Source organism: Anser anser (assembly GCF_964211835.1).
Source record: "Anser anser genome assembly, chromosome: 11".
Classification (NCBI taxonomy): Eukaryota; Metazoa; Chordata; class Aves; order Anseriformes; family Anatidae; genus Anser; species Anser anser.
This window is the reverse complement of record NC_139732.1, coordinates 14706159-14723795: the sequence shown is the minus strand read 5'-3', so window position 1 is coordinate 14723795 and position 17637 is coordinate 14706159. Positions and strand designations below refer to the sequence as shown.

At 37.2% G+C, this 17637-nt stretch overlaps 1 protein-coding gene across 1 annotated transcript; it reads right to left on the bottom strand.

The window, feature by feature from the left end:
- Window positions 1-128: 128 nt before the first annotated feature.
- Window positions 129-14090, bottom strand: NAE1 (NEDD8 activating enzyme E1 subunit 1). Its single transcript, XM_083794717.1, has 20 exons — window positions 13936-14090; window positions 12785-12888; window positions 12630-12690; window positions 11693-11723; window positions 11028-11099; window positions 10654-10733; window positions 9376-9485; window positions 8927-9036; window positions 8297-8359; window positions 7983-8046; window positions 6879-6970; window positions 5567-5626; window positions 5347-5480; window positions 4283-4358; window positions 3902-3941; window positions 2760-2846; window positions 1632-1724; window positions 1137-1251; window positions 1016-1065; window positions 129-363 (listed from the first exon to the last, which is right to left on the bottom strand). The coding sequence occupies exons 1-20, from the start codon at window positions 13989-13991 to the stop codon at window positions 254-256; spliced, it is 1608 nt and encodes a 535-aa protein (XP_083650843.1). The 5' UTR covers window positions 13992-14090; the 3' UTR covers window positions 129-253.
- Between the last annotated feature and the right edge of the window lie 3547 nt (window positions 14091-17637).

Genomic DNA, 17637 nt, shown 5'->3' with positions numbered 1-17637 from the left:
TATGCAAAGAGCTTTTTTTCTTACGAAGGAAGCAGAAAGTTCTAGATTTTAAAAAAAGGTGAATTGGGAATGATTTTATTCATCCTTAGTGGGGGAAACAAACAAACATACAAAAAAAACAGATAAAATCATTACAAACAAAAGAACTTTAATTTTGCAGGTAATACAGAACAGTCCAGTCAGTGGCAAACCACCACAGTATTTACAGAACACAGCAGCACAGCCTGGTGGCAACAAATGCGAGATGGTTATTCTACAGCTGGAAAGTTGCTGAAGTCTGTGACATTCCACTGTAAATGTAGGTGTTATTAAAAATTACGAATTGTCCTGTAATGACTTTAATGACCTCCTGAGCAGCAGCTCCTATAAAATAAGGTAATATAGTTAGCAAGTGATACTTTAAATCCAGTAAAAAGCATGTTCTTTATCTAGAACTGTACACACTGGGATTGCTAGGGAAGTGCTCGCTGCAACTCCTAGTAAAAAAAAAAAACAAAGTCTTTCAATACTTCCAAATATAGAAGAGGCTCTGAAAGCTGTTACTTCAAAAGCCTCAAATCTAGCTTTAGATACACTTTACTATATATAATTTCTCTGTGCACATATCTACACACAATTAAAATGTAAAAGGTCAAGATGAATTATATTTAACCATTAGTTAACCTAAAATTAACATGGTACACATTTTCTTTTAAAATAATGTAATACATTCAATATTATTGTAAATATTCCCTTTTAAAATTACTATAGGTGTTCTTCTATATAAGCCTCTTTCAAACTTTTTTTTTTTTAAACACAATCTACTGGGATTATTTAAGTTTACTTGGTTTCTTTTACTGACTTTAAACCCTTGCTAGGAGCCACAACTGGAGAATTTTGTTACGTCTTAGACAACAGTCTACAATTACAGTCTTTGCTCTGACAATACCAAGTCATTAAAACAGCAAGATTCTGACTCAAGCAGGTACAACTGCAAGTTGCTTTGTTAGTTATGGAAATACAATAGCATTCTTACCTCCCATGAAGGCAGCAATAGCATGTGGCTCAGCAGCTCCATAGCGACAACTAGACAGCAAAGTAACAGTTAGTATTTCCAGGTCAGTTTTACAAAGTGACTCTTATGATATTTTACTTACAATTCATGAACATAGTCATCTTTCACCACTACAGACAATCCATGTTCTTGTAAGAAACTTGTAAGGCATGATTTCAGTTTTCCAATATCATCTTCTACCTGATAATTGTAGACACCTGGAAAATAAATCAAACTGTTTCATCATGTAGCTTTAACACCACATTCAAAATTAACTATTTTTCTTCTGAAAAAAAAAATTCTAAGCAGATTAATATATTAGACTAATAGCAATAGATAATATTTAATAATTCTGTTGATCCTACTCATGATAATGACGAATTGCAGCATAGTTGAATTAACTCATAATCCATGCAACGCGTTTCAGTGGTATCAATCTAAATCTCCCCCCAAATAATCTTTTTAATTTTTGCATTGTTGAAGTTGCATTAATAAGTAAACAAAAACACAACAAATGTTATATATGGAGTTTGTAACTAGTATTGTAATAACTATTGAATTTTCATACCTCTTATGATGACAACTGATATTAACATACCTGGATATCTACCATGCTGCTTATAAAATCTATCAACAGCCCGTAGCATCAAGTACAGCACTACTTCACTGTCTGGGTTATCCATATTGGAAACTGAAAATAGAGAAGAAGTGGTTAGCAGGTACAGATTAAAGGGAAAAATAAAGTGTTTGTATTACTTGAAATCAAGTATTTCCCCGTGTACTTAAACTGTAAAATCCTTAGATTTTTTTCTGTTGTTAAGAAAGTTTGCCACCGAGAATGTAAATGACTGACCTACCAGATAGTTGATTTTGATTCCAGAGTGCATGACAAAACTGTTTTATATGTTTGATATAATTTCTGTTCAGTGAAGATACTCACGTTTCAACTCTGACAGCTGCTATGTTAAATGGGATATTCGTTAGCTGTAATTTTGGGCTTTGAAATGCATGCTTCATACATTTAATTATGACTAATTATAAAACAGGTCTTAAATCCCTTAAGACAGTTTAGTAGTCTTCCTAAAAATTAACTACCTAAGTCTCAAAAGGTACTATCAGCTAATTCAAGGAGCTTTTACCGAAGTTATCAATATTCCCAAATGTATACATATACAAACTATATATATTTCATTTATAAATGCGTATACATTTTGTCCAAAACATGTAGAGAACTTGTATGAGCTTCATTTAAACAAATTGTGATGATAAAAAGTAATTCCAGCTTTTTTTTTTTTTTTTTTAATTTATGCAGGTTCAAAAAAAAAAGTGTTAAGTAACTAGTTTTCCCTTTATTCACATACAGAAAACCTAAACTGAGAGAGGCCAAGATAATTATTATCAAATCTTTGGTCAGGTGAAAACACCTTTCCAGTTCTGTCAGAAATAACAGGGGTACAAAAAAGAGAAGTTTAAAGAAAGACAATATTTTATGTATGTGCTACCAAAAAAAATGGAAAAAATTAAATATGCATTACTCTGTAACTTCATTTTTGAACTTTCAAAAATCAAAATGAAATCAACATCCTACAGTTAACAAAAACATAATTCTAACTGATGCCAAATTATAAAACTGCACGTGTGTATATTTAACATGCAATTCTTTCTGATCACAAAACCATTCAAGTTGAAAACACAGTTAAAGTACACGCCATAAAGGAGTACTTACTTATTTCATCCTTGTTAAAAGTGTTTAAACCATACTCTTCAGACAGAGATCTACATCTCACTACTCGAAGAAAAGCTGCGTTGCTGCCTAAGCAGAAAATGCAGAAAGACGAGCATTACTGACTTGAACGCATCATCAATTACTAAATCTATAAATCTTATCTCTGATCTGTAAAACATTGTTAAACAATACAATGATGAGTTTGTCTTGAATCTGTTTCTTCTTGTAGCTCAGTGATAACATCTATTAGACTACATTTAGGTCTATATATTTGCAGAAATACTTTGTGCTTATTTGCTTCCACATTCTAAGCATAACTGTTGTGTTATCTAACAGCTACGTGTAACAGCTCACAGCGCGTGCATCTCTTTTACAGCAATTCATCAATTACAGCCATCAGCTTCTGCTGTAAATGAACACAGATTCTCTATCTTCCACCATATCTACCGCTATCTCACGTATTCTCATTTAATATTTTAACTACAGCCATGAGCAAATAAAGGTTCTCCTCCACTATCACGGCAATGAACCAACCCAATGTGCACCTACAACCTGGCACTCAAAACAAATTAGTAACTTGTAAGAGATGCTTAAAAATTCCAGCAAGTGATATGTAAATACAGCATATTCTTGGCCATGTGCTTACAGGAAAGCTTTCCAGTTGTGAGAATTACTCAGGCTGCTCCATAGACACATGAATATATCCATAACACATAACCTAACTGCCATAAGCAGTACTATTCCCTGAATCATTGTTTTACCTTTTCAGACTACAAGAAGTGTACAGAACCTACACTCTGAAGTCTGCATCGCAGAATGTACAACAGTGATTAGGTAATAATTACAGGAAGTAGAGGCTAGGCAATAATTACAGAGAGTAGAGGCTATCTACTACCTGTTGTTTGGACCTGAAAAAAATATTCCATCTTTTTCTAAAGCCAACCTTTACAGACTCACTTTTGAAAAATGCTGAGCGTGTTCTCTACGCTTAGGATGATGAATGCAACGGCTAAGCGCATGGCTGAAAAGTTCAACTACTGAGCTAACAATTAATAGCTACATTATCATTCGTAAGTTTTTTGTTTGTTTGTTTAATATTTCATCATCTGCAAAACACTGCAATAGAATCCAAGCATACTCACAAAGTAATTTCAATTCTCTCTCTGAAATTGACTCAGGTGCCTAAAACAGAAAATACACTGGTTCCAGTACAATACAATGGGCAGACAATTCATGTTTTCAGGTGTACTAATACATTCATTGTGATATTAACTACTCGTTCTTGTAAAAAGGGCTATCTTAAAATTGTAAATAATATAGCTCTTTACATATTTTGCTTTTATTTTATATGACCAAATCAAAAGTGATAAATAAAACAGACCACAAATATTAAATCTCATTAGAACTTAAGGGAATGAGATAATTAAGCTCTCTTTTCATATCCATCTCTTGACTTACTTCTTTACAGAATGTCAGGAAAAAGTATTTCTGCCCTGTCAGAAGCGGCCTACATTTGTAATTACCTTGCCTAGGGACTGTAACAATTTAGCAGCATGGTTACCCACAGCAGCAATATCCTTCTTTGCCTTTTCACGGTACCTGTCAATAATAAAATATTCTTAATTACAGCATAGAATTATCATCTTAGACTTCTCTGTGAAGACCATTTCCTCCTGTTTTATATTATAAGATACATGCACCATGAATGAAAGCAAGCTATCTGAAGATCATGAACGCACTTATATTCCTGTATGACTACTCAGCAGGACTGAGCTGTTCACTAAATAAATGGCTTACAAGCTACATGCATAAATATTCTAGAAACCAGTTCGTATAAAAAAAACACTATTACAAACAGTTGGAAGAAAATTAAGTAAAGTATGAGAACAGCAGCTATGCATCCTTTATTGGGCATGAAGTATTTTAAGAGTTTCTGAAGATACAGTACAATGTAATAAAGTCTTCTTGGCCCAATAATTTACGTAATATCCATGATGCACAGGAATCTTAAGTTTATGGTGAGGATACATGCCTTCAAAGATGGCCTTCCTAAAATCTTGATCCATGCTGATGCTGCTTAGTATTTATAGTTAATATTCAATCACCAAGTCATTGCCCTTGCTTATCTACTGAGTGATGCCTTCAAGTGAGATTTATCAGAATTACATATTTAGAATTAATTATCTAGGAAACAGTTATCTAGGAAATTAGAATTTCTGTAACCAGGCTGACAATCATATTGAGGAAAAAAAGAGGCTGTGTTTAATCAGTGATCTACTTTAAGCAAATGTTCCGAACTGCAGTAGCTAGACTATGGGATCCACTGTCTGTAGGAACATCTTTATTAGATTTGAAATGAAGAAAAGTGATCTGTTACTACCTAGCATCAGGAAACTGGCACATATGAAAGAGTCGGGCCCTGGTTCCATACAGCAGATAACATTTGCTACAGACAGGAGCAGGTAGGCCCAGTCTGCAGGGCTTCCCCTGCAGCTCTTCATCCCCCCTTTTTTTTTTTTGAACACAGGTCTGAAATCATCAACCTTTAGTATCATTAGTTGCTTTTATAGAAACAATGGATACTTACACATTTTGCAACCTGATAAATTTATTGGAGTCTGCTATCATATCAGGAATAGTACCCCGGACAGGTAAGCTTCCTTGCCCCTCATTTGCCACAAATTCCTTCAGAGCTCGAACCAAAACCCAGAAGGAGGGTGACTGCAAATGAACAACAAAGTTATGTACACCATGGTATTTGTAATGCTTTTCCTACAAATTAACTCTTACCTTTAATTACTCATTACCTGCTCTGTGAGATCTGTGCAGCAATCATCATTAAAAATTGCTTCAATACATCTTGGAATCTATGAAAAAAATAAATTGGGTTTATACCCCATTTACTTGACTTAACTTCTTGAATTACATCAGTACACTGTAGATCCAACCCAAGTGATCTCAGAGTTTTGTACTAACATATTGCTTGAACCTCTGGCAGTCAGTGCTCCTCAGACGCATTCAAAAAAATCACTGCATGAGAACAAGACACCTACTTCTTCTGATCAAGATCATTACAAACAATTTTTCTATATTTATATCTTCTACGTGGAAGAGTTTAAAAACAAAGAGTGGTCGCACTGTCAGCACAAGGTATTAACAGTTGCAGCTGCCCATCCTACCTAGGAGAGGCAGAGCAGCCAAAAAGAATTAGAAAGTGAAGAGGAGGCTGCAAAAGTGAGAGTGACTCCGTAACTGCTGCAGTTCGGAGTCTGGCACAAATCGAAATAAATCAGTAATATCCTGGAAAGTGGACTACAGTAGCTCAGATGCCAGCACAAAATTTTACCTGCTGCCTTCTTGGTAGGCTTGAATGTCCAAACAAGTATCAGCAGAGTTGAAATAAAAATGGAATGTAACCTATGAAGATTGACAGAATGTGATTTGACTCCACGTAGCTTTTGCAGCTTATCATGGATGACAGATTAAGGTAAATTTTAAACCATGAGTTACTACTGCAGGATTAGATACAGTCAACAATGAAAACCTCACTTCTAATATTTTTAGGCTTGATAAGTTTACAAAAGGAATATCATATAACTTCTCCAAGAGGAAAGTACTGGATTTCCTGAGTCAGAAGTCTTTTGCAGCCCAATTTCTATACACAATAAATGCTGTAGTGAGCAGCTTCAATATAGCATAACTTCAAGCACTCTCTTCCTCCTAGCAATGTATTTAAATCGGACATCATCCACACTCATGACTACTAATTTTGTGTAATTATACCAGGCCACCTACTGGATTTTCCTCCACAAATTAAAGTGTAAAAGTTTAAGACAGCAATACACTGCTAATGAACTCTAGTTGCTGACTCATTCTATCCTTAAATTAAAGTCATCATGAAGGAAGCGGAGCTTCCTTGCATGAACAAGCAAAATTAGGAGTTTTCATAAGCTACAGTGCCACCTAGTCTAGGTCTATTTTATTGCACTTAATTTCAATTTTCAGGTTGTACCAATGCCATTTTACCTAAATATTGATGTTGCAACAGAATTCATCCTAAAAAATTCTAACAAAATAAGGTGTTTGAAATTTCTTTAAGCATATCATATAAATGTTTACCTTTGTAGTACTTAATGCTGAGTTCACATTTTTTATAGCTTCTTCAAAGTTTTCCTCATCTTCTGGGATCCCATTTTCATTCTTCAAGATACCTTATTGAAGGAAAAAAAAAACAAAAACACACACACCACAATTCCCTGAATTACGTCTCATCATTTAGGTCTTACCAACAGAACAGATTGGTTTTGGATCTATCTGTGGCATAATGACACATCAACAAAAAATGGATTATCACCCAAATATACTGATAAAACTAAAAAGCAATTTAACTCTCCTTCCCACACCCAATCTTTCTATGTGTGTGTGTGCGTGTGAGCCACTTATGCTAAGGTGCCCCATTATGCTTTTGAACTCATACAGCAATTCCAATCAGGAAAAGGACTCCACTAAAAACTTCACCAAAGCTAATCACTACTTTTCAAGCAGATCAGTTCCCTAACATAAACTAGGGATGAAAATGACAGAACCACTCTTAGAAGCAGCTTGCACACAGGTCATCTTTAAATGATAATATTCCAAAACTATAATGTTTTAATTATACAACCATTTAAGACAATATATTTCTAGATCTCAAAAAAGTCTCAATTTTAGCAGCCGCAAGAGGTATTAAATTTAAAAATCTGAATAAATGAAGTCTGTTCACAGACTACACTATATTCAGTAGCCTACATGATCTCTCTCTTGACTAGTCATTTAGGACTGCAACAACTACCAACAATTTGGTGGGCCAACTGACCAACTAAATACTTCCAGTTAGTAAGTCAACATCAAAAGCCACTCACTTCCCTCTTTATCACATTTTCAATGTTGATAATTAGCATTTTCAACAGAATTTTCTCAATGCCTCTCCTCCCATTCAAATGAAAACATACTGTATCTTAAACAGTGAACAGTACAGAACACCGTCAAGATGCATTTACAAGCAAATTAGGGTTCTTAAGATCCATCTGTATGAAGTTATCATGTAGCAGAAGAATCACACTGTATATGTCAGCAGATTTTTTTTAACTTAACCCTGAGAGAAATTCTGATTATTTTTCAAATATTGCCTTATATATTTCTGCCAGTATAAAAAAAAAAAAAAAGACTCATAGGAGGTATTACCTTGCCGAATCAGTTGTCTGAAGGCTTCTTTTTCTTTGTAACTCTTAGGCAACTGATCACTTTTCTAAATTTAAAAACACAAAAAGAGCTTGTCTTAAAAATATCTACTAAACTCATGGTGTTCATACTGCTAAACTTTAGGAGTCTGTTAAGGTTCACATACATTCATTTGTATTTCACTTAGTAATATTTTTATGCTTCCATCTTGTTTTGTTTTGTACATATTGCCAAACTAATAATCTGGTTTAGAAAAGACAACTCTGTAATAGTAGTAATAACAACAAACTGATTACTTATCGTGTTTTGCAACATACCTCGTTGAACCATTTTGTTAGATACTTGGCTACAATCACAATCCATGGAGTGTGGCTATGGTCCTGTAATTGAAAAGGAGAGAAATTGTTGTCAAGTTTAGAAGAGATAAAAACAGGAAACGAATTAAGAACTTATTTTCATTATAAACTTGTAACATCCTTTCTACTACTTTGCAACACTGGACATGTTCTGGATTTTGATTCTGAAATAACATCCTCTAAATTCTAAAAAACAAATTGTTATTCCTCTACTTTAAGACAAGTGTAGATGAGCCAAGTTCTCCCATATTTTTCTGAAGCAGAACTTAACATCATGTACAAATATCCACAACGCAAAGCTCTGCAGCAGTAAAGCAGTAATTGATCATAAGAAGGGGAGGAGGGGGGCAGAGGAGAAATCAATCTAAAGACAAATTGTCTTTCAGTATTCTTAAGACCTTCCCCTTGCTTAAGATTGAAATACAGACTGTAATATCTGGGCCAAAAGCAGTACCTCGTGACTGATTCTCCTGTTGCCTCTGCTCAGATGAGATGAATCGCCAAAAAAGTCATCTGCAAAGAGGCGTTTTCATAGAATCCGTTTTGTGTCTGCACCTGTCTTAGAGACCATACTGTAAACCACATACCAACCTTTTTGTCCATATGATCCAAGTCATAAGACTGAATGTGTTCGCTCAGTTCTGGAAATGGCTTGTCCAGTCTCAGATCTTCCAATGCATTGTCAGGATGAGACTCAACAACTGCAAAAGAAGTTACACGATGCATTTCAGTTTTATGCCCAGCCCTCAAAACACAGCTATATACAAAACATAGTGCATCACCTGCTTGTTTCACTGTTAGATTCTCAAAGTGTTTCATGTAGGCTAAGTTTAATGTCAGAAGAAAACCTCCAATACTATCTGTTGCAGTCCATAGTTTCTATGCATTTTTCAAAGAATGCTGGTGAGGAACTGCAAACCGTAGAAGACTTAGAAGATACTAAATACCTCACAAAATAAAGTTGAAATAAGTGACATTACATTTAGAAGCTTTACACTTTTTAGAAAAATCTTGATCTCAAAAAAAAACATAAATCTAACCTGGATGTTCTTTGATGATGACTCTCATGTAACCAACCAGTCCATACGTCCTACAGACCAGCAGAGGAACATTAGAATTCCAGAGAAGTTCAGCTAAACGTAGCAACGTACTGTAAGGAAAAACGTGGGTTTTTTTTTTTTTCAGATATATAAGAGAACAATAGCCGCAAAGTTAACTCTTGTACAAGTTATTTGTATAAGAAGTTTTCTACGAAAGTATTCCACTATCATTATTATGATTTTAAGCACATATGATCAAACTTCTGACGGAGAGTAATTTTACACATTAATTTAACATAGACTGGTCATATGTTTATCCATTGTCTTTCTTGTATTTAACTCTGTTGTCCCAATACTCTGAATGTTAATTAAGTAGAAAATTTTTCAGTGAGATGTGAAAGAAGAAAACAAGTTAGATATGTTTATTGCACAGAGACAAACGTAACTTCTGGTAGAGGCAATTCAAATCAGAGGTTTTTAAATAGCACTTAAGAAATGCTCTTAATTCCCAAATGCGTGCATGCAAAGATCGCTTTACTAAGAAACAAGTTGGTTCTTAATTCCTATTGCTTTTATGTAAGCAGGCAGGGGGTGGGAAGGGAATGAGTTAAGTATGAACAGCTACTTCCTTGCAAAAGCAAGATAAAACAATTCATCTATCCAGCAACCTCTTTCCCCTGTGGAGGAAGCTTGTCTACAGTAACAGAAGCATGCTCTTCTCCCCCAAGCATTTTGATGCTATGAGAACTGTCATTTTTCAGTTGTACTTTTTATTGGAAGGCAGCATGAGAGACCACAGGTTTTTTTAACACAGATGTTTTTTTTAATTCAAGAACATCAGGTCTTATTGAAGTTTACCTATGCATTATTATTACGTAGGTAAAACAGAGCGAATGATATGATAAACAACAAAATGTAAATGATAAAATACATTTGCAAAAATCCAAAGGTATCACAGACCCTGCTATCTGTTAGGTTTTACATAATAGGAATAACTGTTATAGCAACTTTGGAGCAGAAACAATTTCCACTACGTAAGAGTACTTGACACAAACAGGAGAAAGCACCTAAAAGTCAGTCATGGATCTGAACGAGATTTGCAACTACACATCAACATATAGAAAGGTCAATTGAAAAATACAGTCATTTATTATAACTCTCCTTCACAATGGAAGAGTTTTGTTTTGCCTGTTTTTTCCTGCAGGAACATACCTGCAGTTGACACCTGCTTTTACCACTGAATGAAGACAAAAGAAACAATTTGAAGTGACTCTTTACCTTTCTGGTAGTTGTGTTGCAACCACTAAGTTAAACCGATTGAAAAAGGAAGGGTCATTGTCTAGAAGTTTTTCTGGACTCTGAACAGTAGAGAAAAGTATTTCAGGAAACATGACAAAAATTTCTGATAACAAAGTCTTTTCAACACTGAATGTAAAATGTTCAGTGAAAGCTACAGTATTATAATGAAATTACAAAATAATGCTTAAAATTGACTTTTATCAAATAAATTAAGATCTTCTTCTTCAAAAGTCATTTTATCATGAAGCTATTTACACTGCATTGCTACAAACACAACACGTGGTTATCATTTCACAGTCTTCACAATGTAAAGTAAAGGAAAAAAAAAATCTATAAAATACTTTAAGACAGACCTCTTCCACAAAGTTTCCAGAAACATCGTTATTCAATTCCTGCAAAAGCTCAGTGGCGCTCTGGGCGCGACTCTGTTTTGGAACAATAAAGCTGTTATTTAACTTCTTGAAACTCAGTTTATATTGTATATCAGTACTACATATGCTAAATGGTAAACAGACTTCTTCATAAGCTAAGATATTCCATGCCCTGTTTGCAAAAGAAAAAATAAATCCCATAACAGCAGACAATTGTTTAAGACTATTTTTAGTAATGCTTTCAAAACAAAAGTTATGTGATGGCTATTTATTAATTTCCAGGTTCATTCGAGAACTTTTAGGAGTTACTCGTGCTTTTTGTATTCTTCTGTCCCTGTGATTCCTCCTTGCCCCCTGCTCCTTCACCCCTCTGTTCTGAGCCTTACTCCAACAACTGCTATTCTCTTCCACTTTACACTTCCGACGATATTCTTAACCAGATCCTGTCATTTTTTTCATTCAGTCTTTACAGAACTGAGCTTTTCTTCTCACTTACGATGAATGGAACATTAATCTCTTAATTAAAGAATATAGGGATTTTAACCTATACATATGTTTTGGGCATTAATTACAACACTACGTTTGAGTACTTACTCAATACATTCATTCTTTCAATATACCTAAAATGACATTTATTATATCCTTACCTGACCAATATGGCTTTTTTGTAGAAAAAAACTGAAAAGAAAAAAAAACATTTTATTTTGAAAAAAACAACATGAAGCTACCTTCCGTAGTGCAGACTATGTTGTTGACTCTCATATTTAAAAAAAACAAACTTCCCCTTTAAATCTGCTTTCCTCCTCCCTGCTTTGTTATATTCTCCTCATGATCAGTTTGTTAAGGAAAAATTTCACTGCCTAAGCCACCAATCTGAAAAATAAGACAAGCCAAACTCCTCTAGAAGCCAGGATCATACTACAGATTCATTTTCACTGGGCTCATTAAAGAGCCATTAGTACTCATTTCTTCGTGTAACAGAATATCCTTACCCCACATTTAACCCGGCAAGTAGACAGATATTTTGGGGTATGTACCCAAACTGTAAGAGAAAGTTATCTAAGATTATTACAGATCAAAAGTAATTTGTTAATCTGTAATAAGTTTCTTATCCTATCCCAAGCTGCACACCGTTCAAAGCTATGGAAGCTAAGGAAATATCAGTCATAGTTTCACAACGGTAAACTAATAAAAAATAACATTTTGTCACCACAACTGTTATGCCACTAAGGAAAATAACTTTAACCATGCTGAAATGCAAGCAAATCTTACTCATGTCTCAAGGACAGCAAACAAGTTATACTGAGCAGACCACTGCCTTTATAAACTGGACATATGAAGCAAATAGATCTGTAAGGTACAATAACAGCAGCTAAAGAAAAAAAAGTAAAACTCAGCTAACATCAAACTGCTGATCACATATGCTGTATACATCACAAACATCAAAGAAAAAGAAGACTTGGAGCAAAATATAGAGGTTTAGCATTATGAAGAATTTTATGTAACTTTAAAAGCATGGAGACGAAACTACTTATGGAATTCTGCTAGTTCTCAATTTGTTTAAGAAGCCAGTAACAAACCTACTTATTTCCAACATCTTCTCCAGAGACCCGATTTCCATCCACAATCGTAAATGAACCAATACCTTGGAGGAAAAAAAAAATACTGTGAATAACTAGGCATTATGAACTTATTATCAGCTATACTACAACACAAATATAGAACTGACATTTACTTACCTGGTAGCACCAAGTTTTTGAGTATTTCAGTTCCTGTGGCCGTTGCATTTATCACACAAACATGGGCAGACTCTAAAGCTTCTTGTCCATGATCACCCCACAATCTATATTGGGATAAAAAACAGAAGCACTCTGTGTTTAATTTTCCATAGTAAAGTGTTTATATAAAAAAGAAAAAAGAATTGAACGATCACAAGCAGAGGCTAGCATACTATTTTCCATTTGCCGTTGAGAAGGGCCAACTAGCATTAAGTAAAATAAACTTTCTTTCAGAAAACTTACTGTGACAGACCTCAAAGTGTCTAAAGAACAAATGTAATTTATTGCTGATTCATTTTCTCTGTCCTTACACTCTGCACCAGACAAATGTGCACACCTTTTCCTATTGCAACATACTTAGCTTTTAAAAAACAGGATGGGTCAAAACACTCCTTAAGCAAAGTTTGTCCTTGGGAGAAAAAAACTAAAACTGAACGCTTTTTCCTAAGTTTCACAATAAATGATGTATTTAATGAATGCTTTTTTTGTAAGTTTCACTATAAATGAGGTAATGCTATGATCTGAGAAGGTGCAAGGCACAGAAATGTACAGGCAGCTTGGCGAACAGCCTGGAGGAGTTGCTTGGTTAGGCAATGCACTTAAAACATCAATAATCCTCAGGCTGAAACCGAGGCTCCTGTGTCCTGACTCGCAACCCCCCCGACCTCACAGGGGCTGGGATTTTACTCTCTTCACATGCAGAAGACTTCCTGAAGACAGAGATGAAGGCATTAAAACCTCTATGAGATTTCCAGACGCGTGCAAGGCAAAGGGAATTACACCCACCCAGGCTCGCCACGCCCCAGGACGGGGCTGGTTCCAGCCCCAGCCGCCCTTTCCCCAGCCCACTCGCTTCCTCTCTGCCTGCTCCCCGGGGCCGGGACGAAGGCTCCCTCGGCAGCACGGCGGCGGGACAGCCACCCGTCTCGAACCCCGAGCCCCGCCTCAGCCCGCTGCCCTCCGCGGGCACATCCCCGACGGCCGCCCCTCGCCTGCCGAGGGGCCGCGGCCGCTCTAACGGGGCCGCCGGAGCGGCTGCAGGCCGCTGCGAGAAGCGGGGCGAGGCAGGGCCGAGGCCGAGCCCCGCGGAGGCCGTGCGGGCGCGGCGCTACCTGAGCTGCCGGTCGTATCGCTGCTCCTTCAGGCTGGCCCGGCCCGGCTGCGCCATGGCGGCCCGCTACCGCGATGCGCAGGCGCGGCCGGGCGGCGGGAGGCGGCCCGTGGAGGCGGTGGCGGGGCGGGGGTGAGGGGAGGCCTCGGCGGGCCCGGGTGTGGGCTGGAGTCGTCCCTGCACGTCCCGGCGTGCTGGCGCCGAAGCCCGCAGGCGAAAGCGCTCCGATGGGCACGGGGGGTCTGCCTCGTCCGGCCGGAGGCTGAGGAGAGGCGCCCTCCGCTCCTCAACTGAAAAGAAAATGTATTCTGACAGGAAAAGCCGGAGTCAGCTGTGTCCGTGTACTTCTGTCACGGAAGTCTTTCCATATAGGATCAGTACAGATCATACCAAAAAGACAAAATTTATCATCTTTAAGCGTTTCAAACCAACACTTGTCAGTAAATTCCAACAAGAGAGGCCCCCGAATGTGTGCACTTTTCCAGTATCGGTTACTTCACAGAAGCTGTTACATTACACTTACCCTGCTGCTCTTTAGTACCTTTAGTACTATTTATCCACGGGAACAAAATATACAACAGTGCAATTACAACCTAGGGTTATATACTTTGCCGATGACATTGTGATGCACTCCAGTGCTTCCTCTTTTATTTTTTTTTTCCCATGTACAGCATGTCCTATAAAGTACACTTTTTCTCAGGCTTTGTGTTTGTTCTGTCACAGTAAATCCTTCTTTCTGTTGAAGTCTCAGTGACTTGGAATATTTAGTAGGGCTCGTTCTGTTCTTGCTAACTGCTACAATCATATGGTTTCAAAAGTTCAAGCCATAAATTACAAGAATTACTCTTTCAGACTCAGTTCAAAAATGTAGTCCCTTGTTCTGGAGTTCTGCGATAAAGCAGCCTTAAAAGTTAGGGACCAGTCCCAGCAAAAAATGACAGGTGAAGGCTGGGAAACTCCTAGGGACCAGGTACCCAGTTCCTCTTTTTCTGCGCCACTTTGCCTGTCATTCCAAAGGAAAACCTTCTTTGCTCTTGGCCCTCTTTTAACTGTTCTTTTCCATGTTTTAGTCAAGCTCTTGTGTTTGCAAGTAAACATTTGAGAATATAAAATTTGAAATTTATATTGTCAATCAAAAACTGTAGGCAGTCACTTTTTTTTTTTTTTAAATAAAGTACTAAAAAGTGAAAAAAATCTGGAATGAGTCTGTTTTTTGATGTTTGATGTTGCACTACCCGCTCGTGTTTATATTTACATTTAAAGTATTTTTGTGCAGTTTTTGGATTCATTATAAATGACTTTAATTCTTACATAAAGAACAGATATCACCTTATTATAACTCCGATTTGGAAACTGGCAGCATTAGTAATGGCAATGTAAGAAGAGAGATGAGCTGTCTGGATAAACTAGATACCCTCAAGAACCTGAGGTGTAGACAAGCCTGGGGGTGATGAATGTTTTAACACTTCATCTGCTCCTGTCTTCTGTACTCCAAAGGCTCTAGGGTGAGCAGCTTGTATCCAAACTGATTGTATTTCTGTCTTATTTTGTTAATAGGCAACGGCACATCTGACGCATTCGTATGTATTAAATAAAGAAGGCACACAGCAAGTTGTCCAAATGTGTGTTGCTGTCATTGGAGGTAGCCAATATCAACAGTCATCAGGATTACAGAATGATCTGGTATACGTATATGCAACAGTGTTGCTCTGGCTTTAAGGAAAACTTAATTTTTGCCTCAAAAAGAAAAAAAAAAAACAATGGGGGAGGACATCAAATACTGTGTATATACTTAACTATATATTTGATATAGCTATAATTCATAGGTAAATTTTTATTCAGGCTGATTTTATCTTTCAGGCACTGTCACTCCTCTTTTTCACCATTCTTTAACTATTAAAACCTCCATTATGTGGAGTCCACTTCCTGTCATGCTGCCAGCATGTTTCCTCTATTCTTGTCATTCCCCCTTTGAAATACACATATTTAGCCATCTATGTGGTTTTGAATGGAAAGAGATGAAGGGGAAGTGTTGAACGGTATCAAACACACGTAGCCATTTGGCCACTTCATTGGCACTGTGCCCTGAGAGCAAGGTCTGAGCTGCAGTTTTTAAGCTTCTCTTGAAAACAGTCACTGGGCATTTTCTGTCTTGAATGCAGTTTTCCCCAAACTTCTTCTATGCTTTGTTAAGATGAGATATTCATCTTCCCTTTCCTTTCATTGGAAAGTTGATTTTTTGTTTGTTTCTTCATTTTTTCCCATCATCTAGGACAGCTTTCCGGACTATTTGCATCTGACTGACCCTGCCCACATCTGGTCACTGTGTTTGCCTACAGACACACCACAGAGCCACACCAGAATAAGAAGGGGAAGCACCACACCTCCTCACAGCCAACCTGTTCTACAGAGCAGCAGTGTTTTAAGCCAGTGCCACTGCAGCAGGACCTGCATGTCTGGATTTAGGCACACGGACACACAGGCAGGGTCAGGGCCTGGTGTGAGTGTCAGGTCTGCTCAGCAACCTCAGCAGATCACACTAGACAGAAGTATATTGAGAAATGGATCTGAGTAAGCCATTGTAAAACTGCTCTGTGGACACCTTTACAGCAGGTTACATCCCTTGTTGAGTGATTTAGCTTGCATCAATAAATCTTAAAGGTTTTAAAACTGACTCTCGTGGAAAGGTCCTGAAAAAGGAAATGAATTCTTACAAGGCTGTACAACAATAGAAAAGTTACTTAAAATGCTTTCATTGATTTTTTTCTTCCATTTTCTTGATTGCATAATAGAAGGATCTTTATCTCCGTATGCTACTGCCTTTAAGAAAATCAATATGTTTTACAAAATGTAGCATTTACAGATGGTGTTCCCTTAGATCTAATAAAATTACTACCAAGGAGACATGTTTCTTGCCACAAAGATGTCCTAAGAGCTTTTAAAATGCAGATTTGATATCTCATTGTAGCTTCTCCATGGGTTTAGCTGGACGCAGGCAACAACTGGTGTATAGGACATCACTGAGGCTTCTCAGATAGGCTCCTATATCTAGAGTCTGCCATGTTCTGTTCCCTAATGTAAATCTGCTTTTATTTTCGCCTTTTAAAAAGTTTCTTTACAGTTAACAAGAAAACAAAATCATATTGATTATTGATCATAGTAATTGGTGTGATCCTACCTTGTTTAAAGGTAGCACAAGTCACTTTTTCTGAGATGAGAATGCTCTCCATCTCATCTAAGCACTGCATCTGAAGTTTCAGTTACAAATCAGCTGGTAATATCAGTCTTTCTTGCAGCTAGAGAGAGTGAGAAAAGAGAGGCAGTAACCAGGTGTTTCTCCCTGCAGAACACGCAAGAGAGACGGGCAGTTCCCATTACAGTCTGCACATTACTGTGCCCTTGTGCTCAGAGCAGGTTGTGGCTATTGCTTCCCTGTGCAGAATGAGAAAGCATTACTACTTTTCCCTAAATTTGATTTTCATGTGCAAAAATTTAGCTAGTTGTCACCTGGACGATCTTGTTTCCTCTCTAGGTCCTGAGACTCCAGTTACTTAAATTTTAAGCTTTCCTTTTCCTATGCTGTGTTAGCAAATAGAGTGAGCAGGGCAGGGCAGAGCCCAGCAGCAGCAGCAGCAAACTTCAGAGCAGCAGGAACTCGGATGCTTTCCCCGTCCTGCAGGAGCTGCTTTGGTTGCTCTGTATC

Coding starts and splice junctions, on each gene's coding strand:
- NAE1 (XM_083794717.1), bottom strand. CDS start 13,991: ATGGCGCAGCCGGGCCGGGCCAGCCTGAAGGAGCAGCGATACGACCGG. Junction 8,047..8,296: donor TAACAAAATGGTTCAACGAG/GTATGTTGCAAA, acceptor TTTTAAATTTAG/AAAAGTGATCAGTTGCCTAA. Junction 5,481..5,566: donor GCACAGATCTCACAGAGCAG/GTAATGAGTAAT, acceptor GTTCATTTGCAG/TCACCCTCCTTCTGGGTTTT.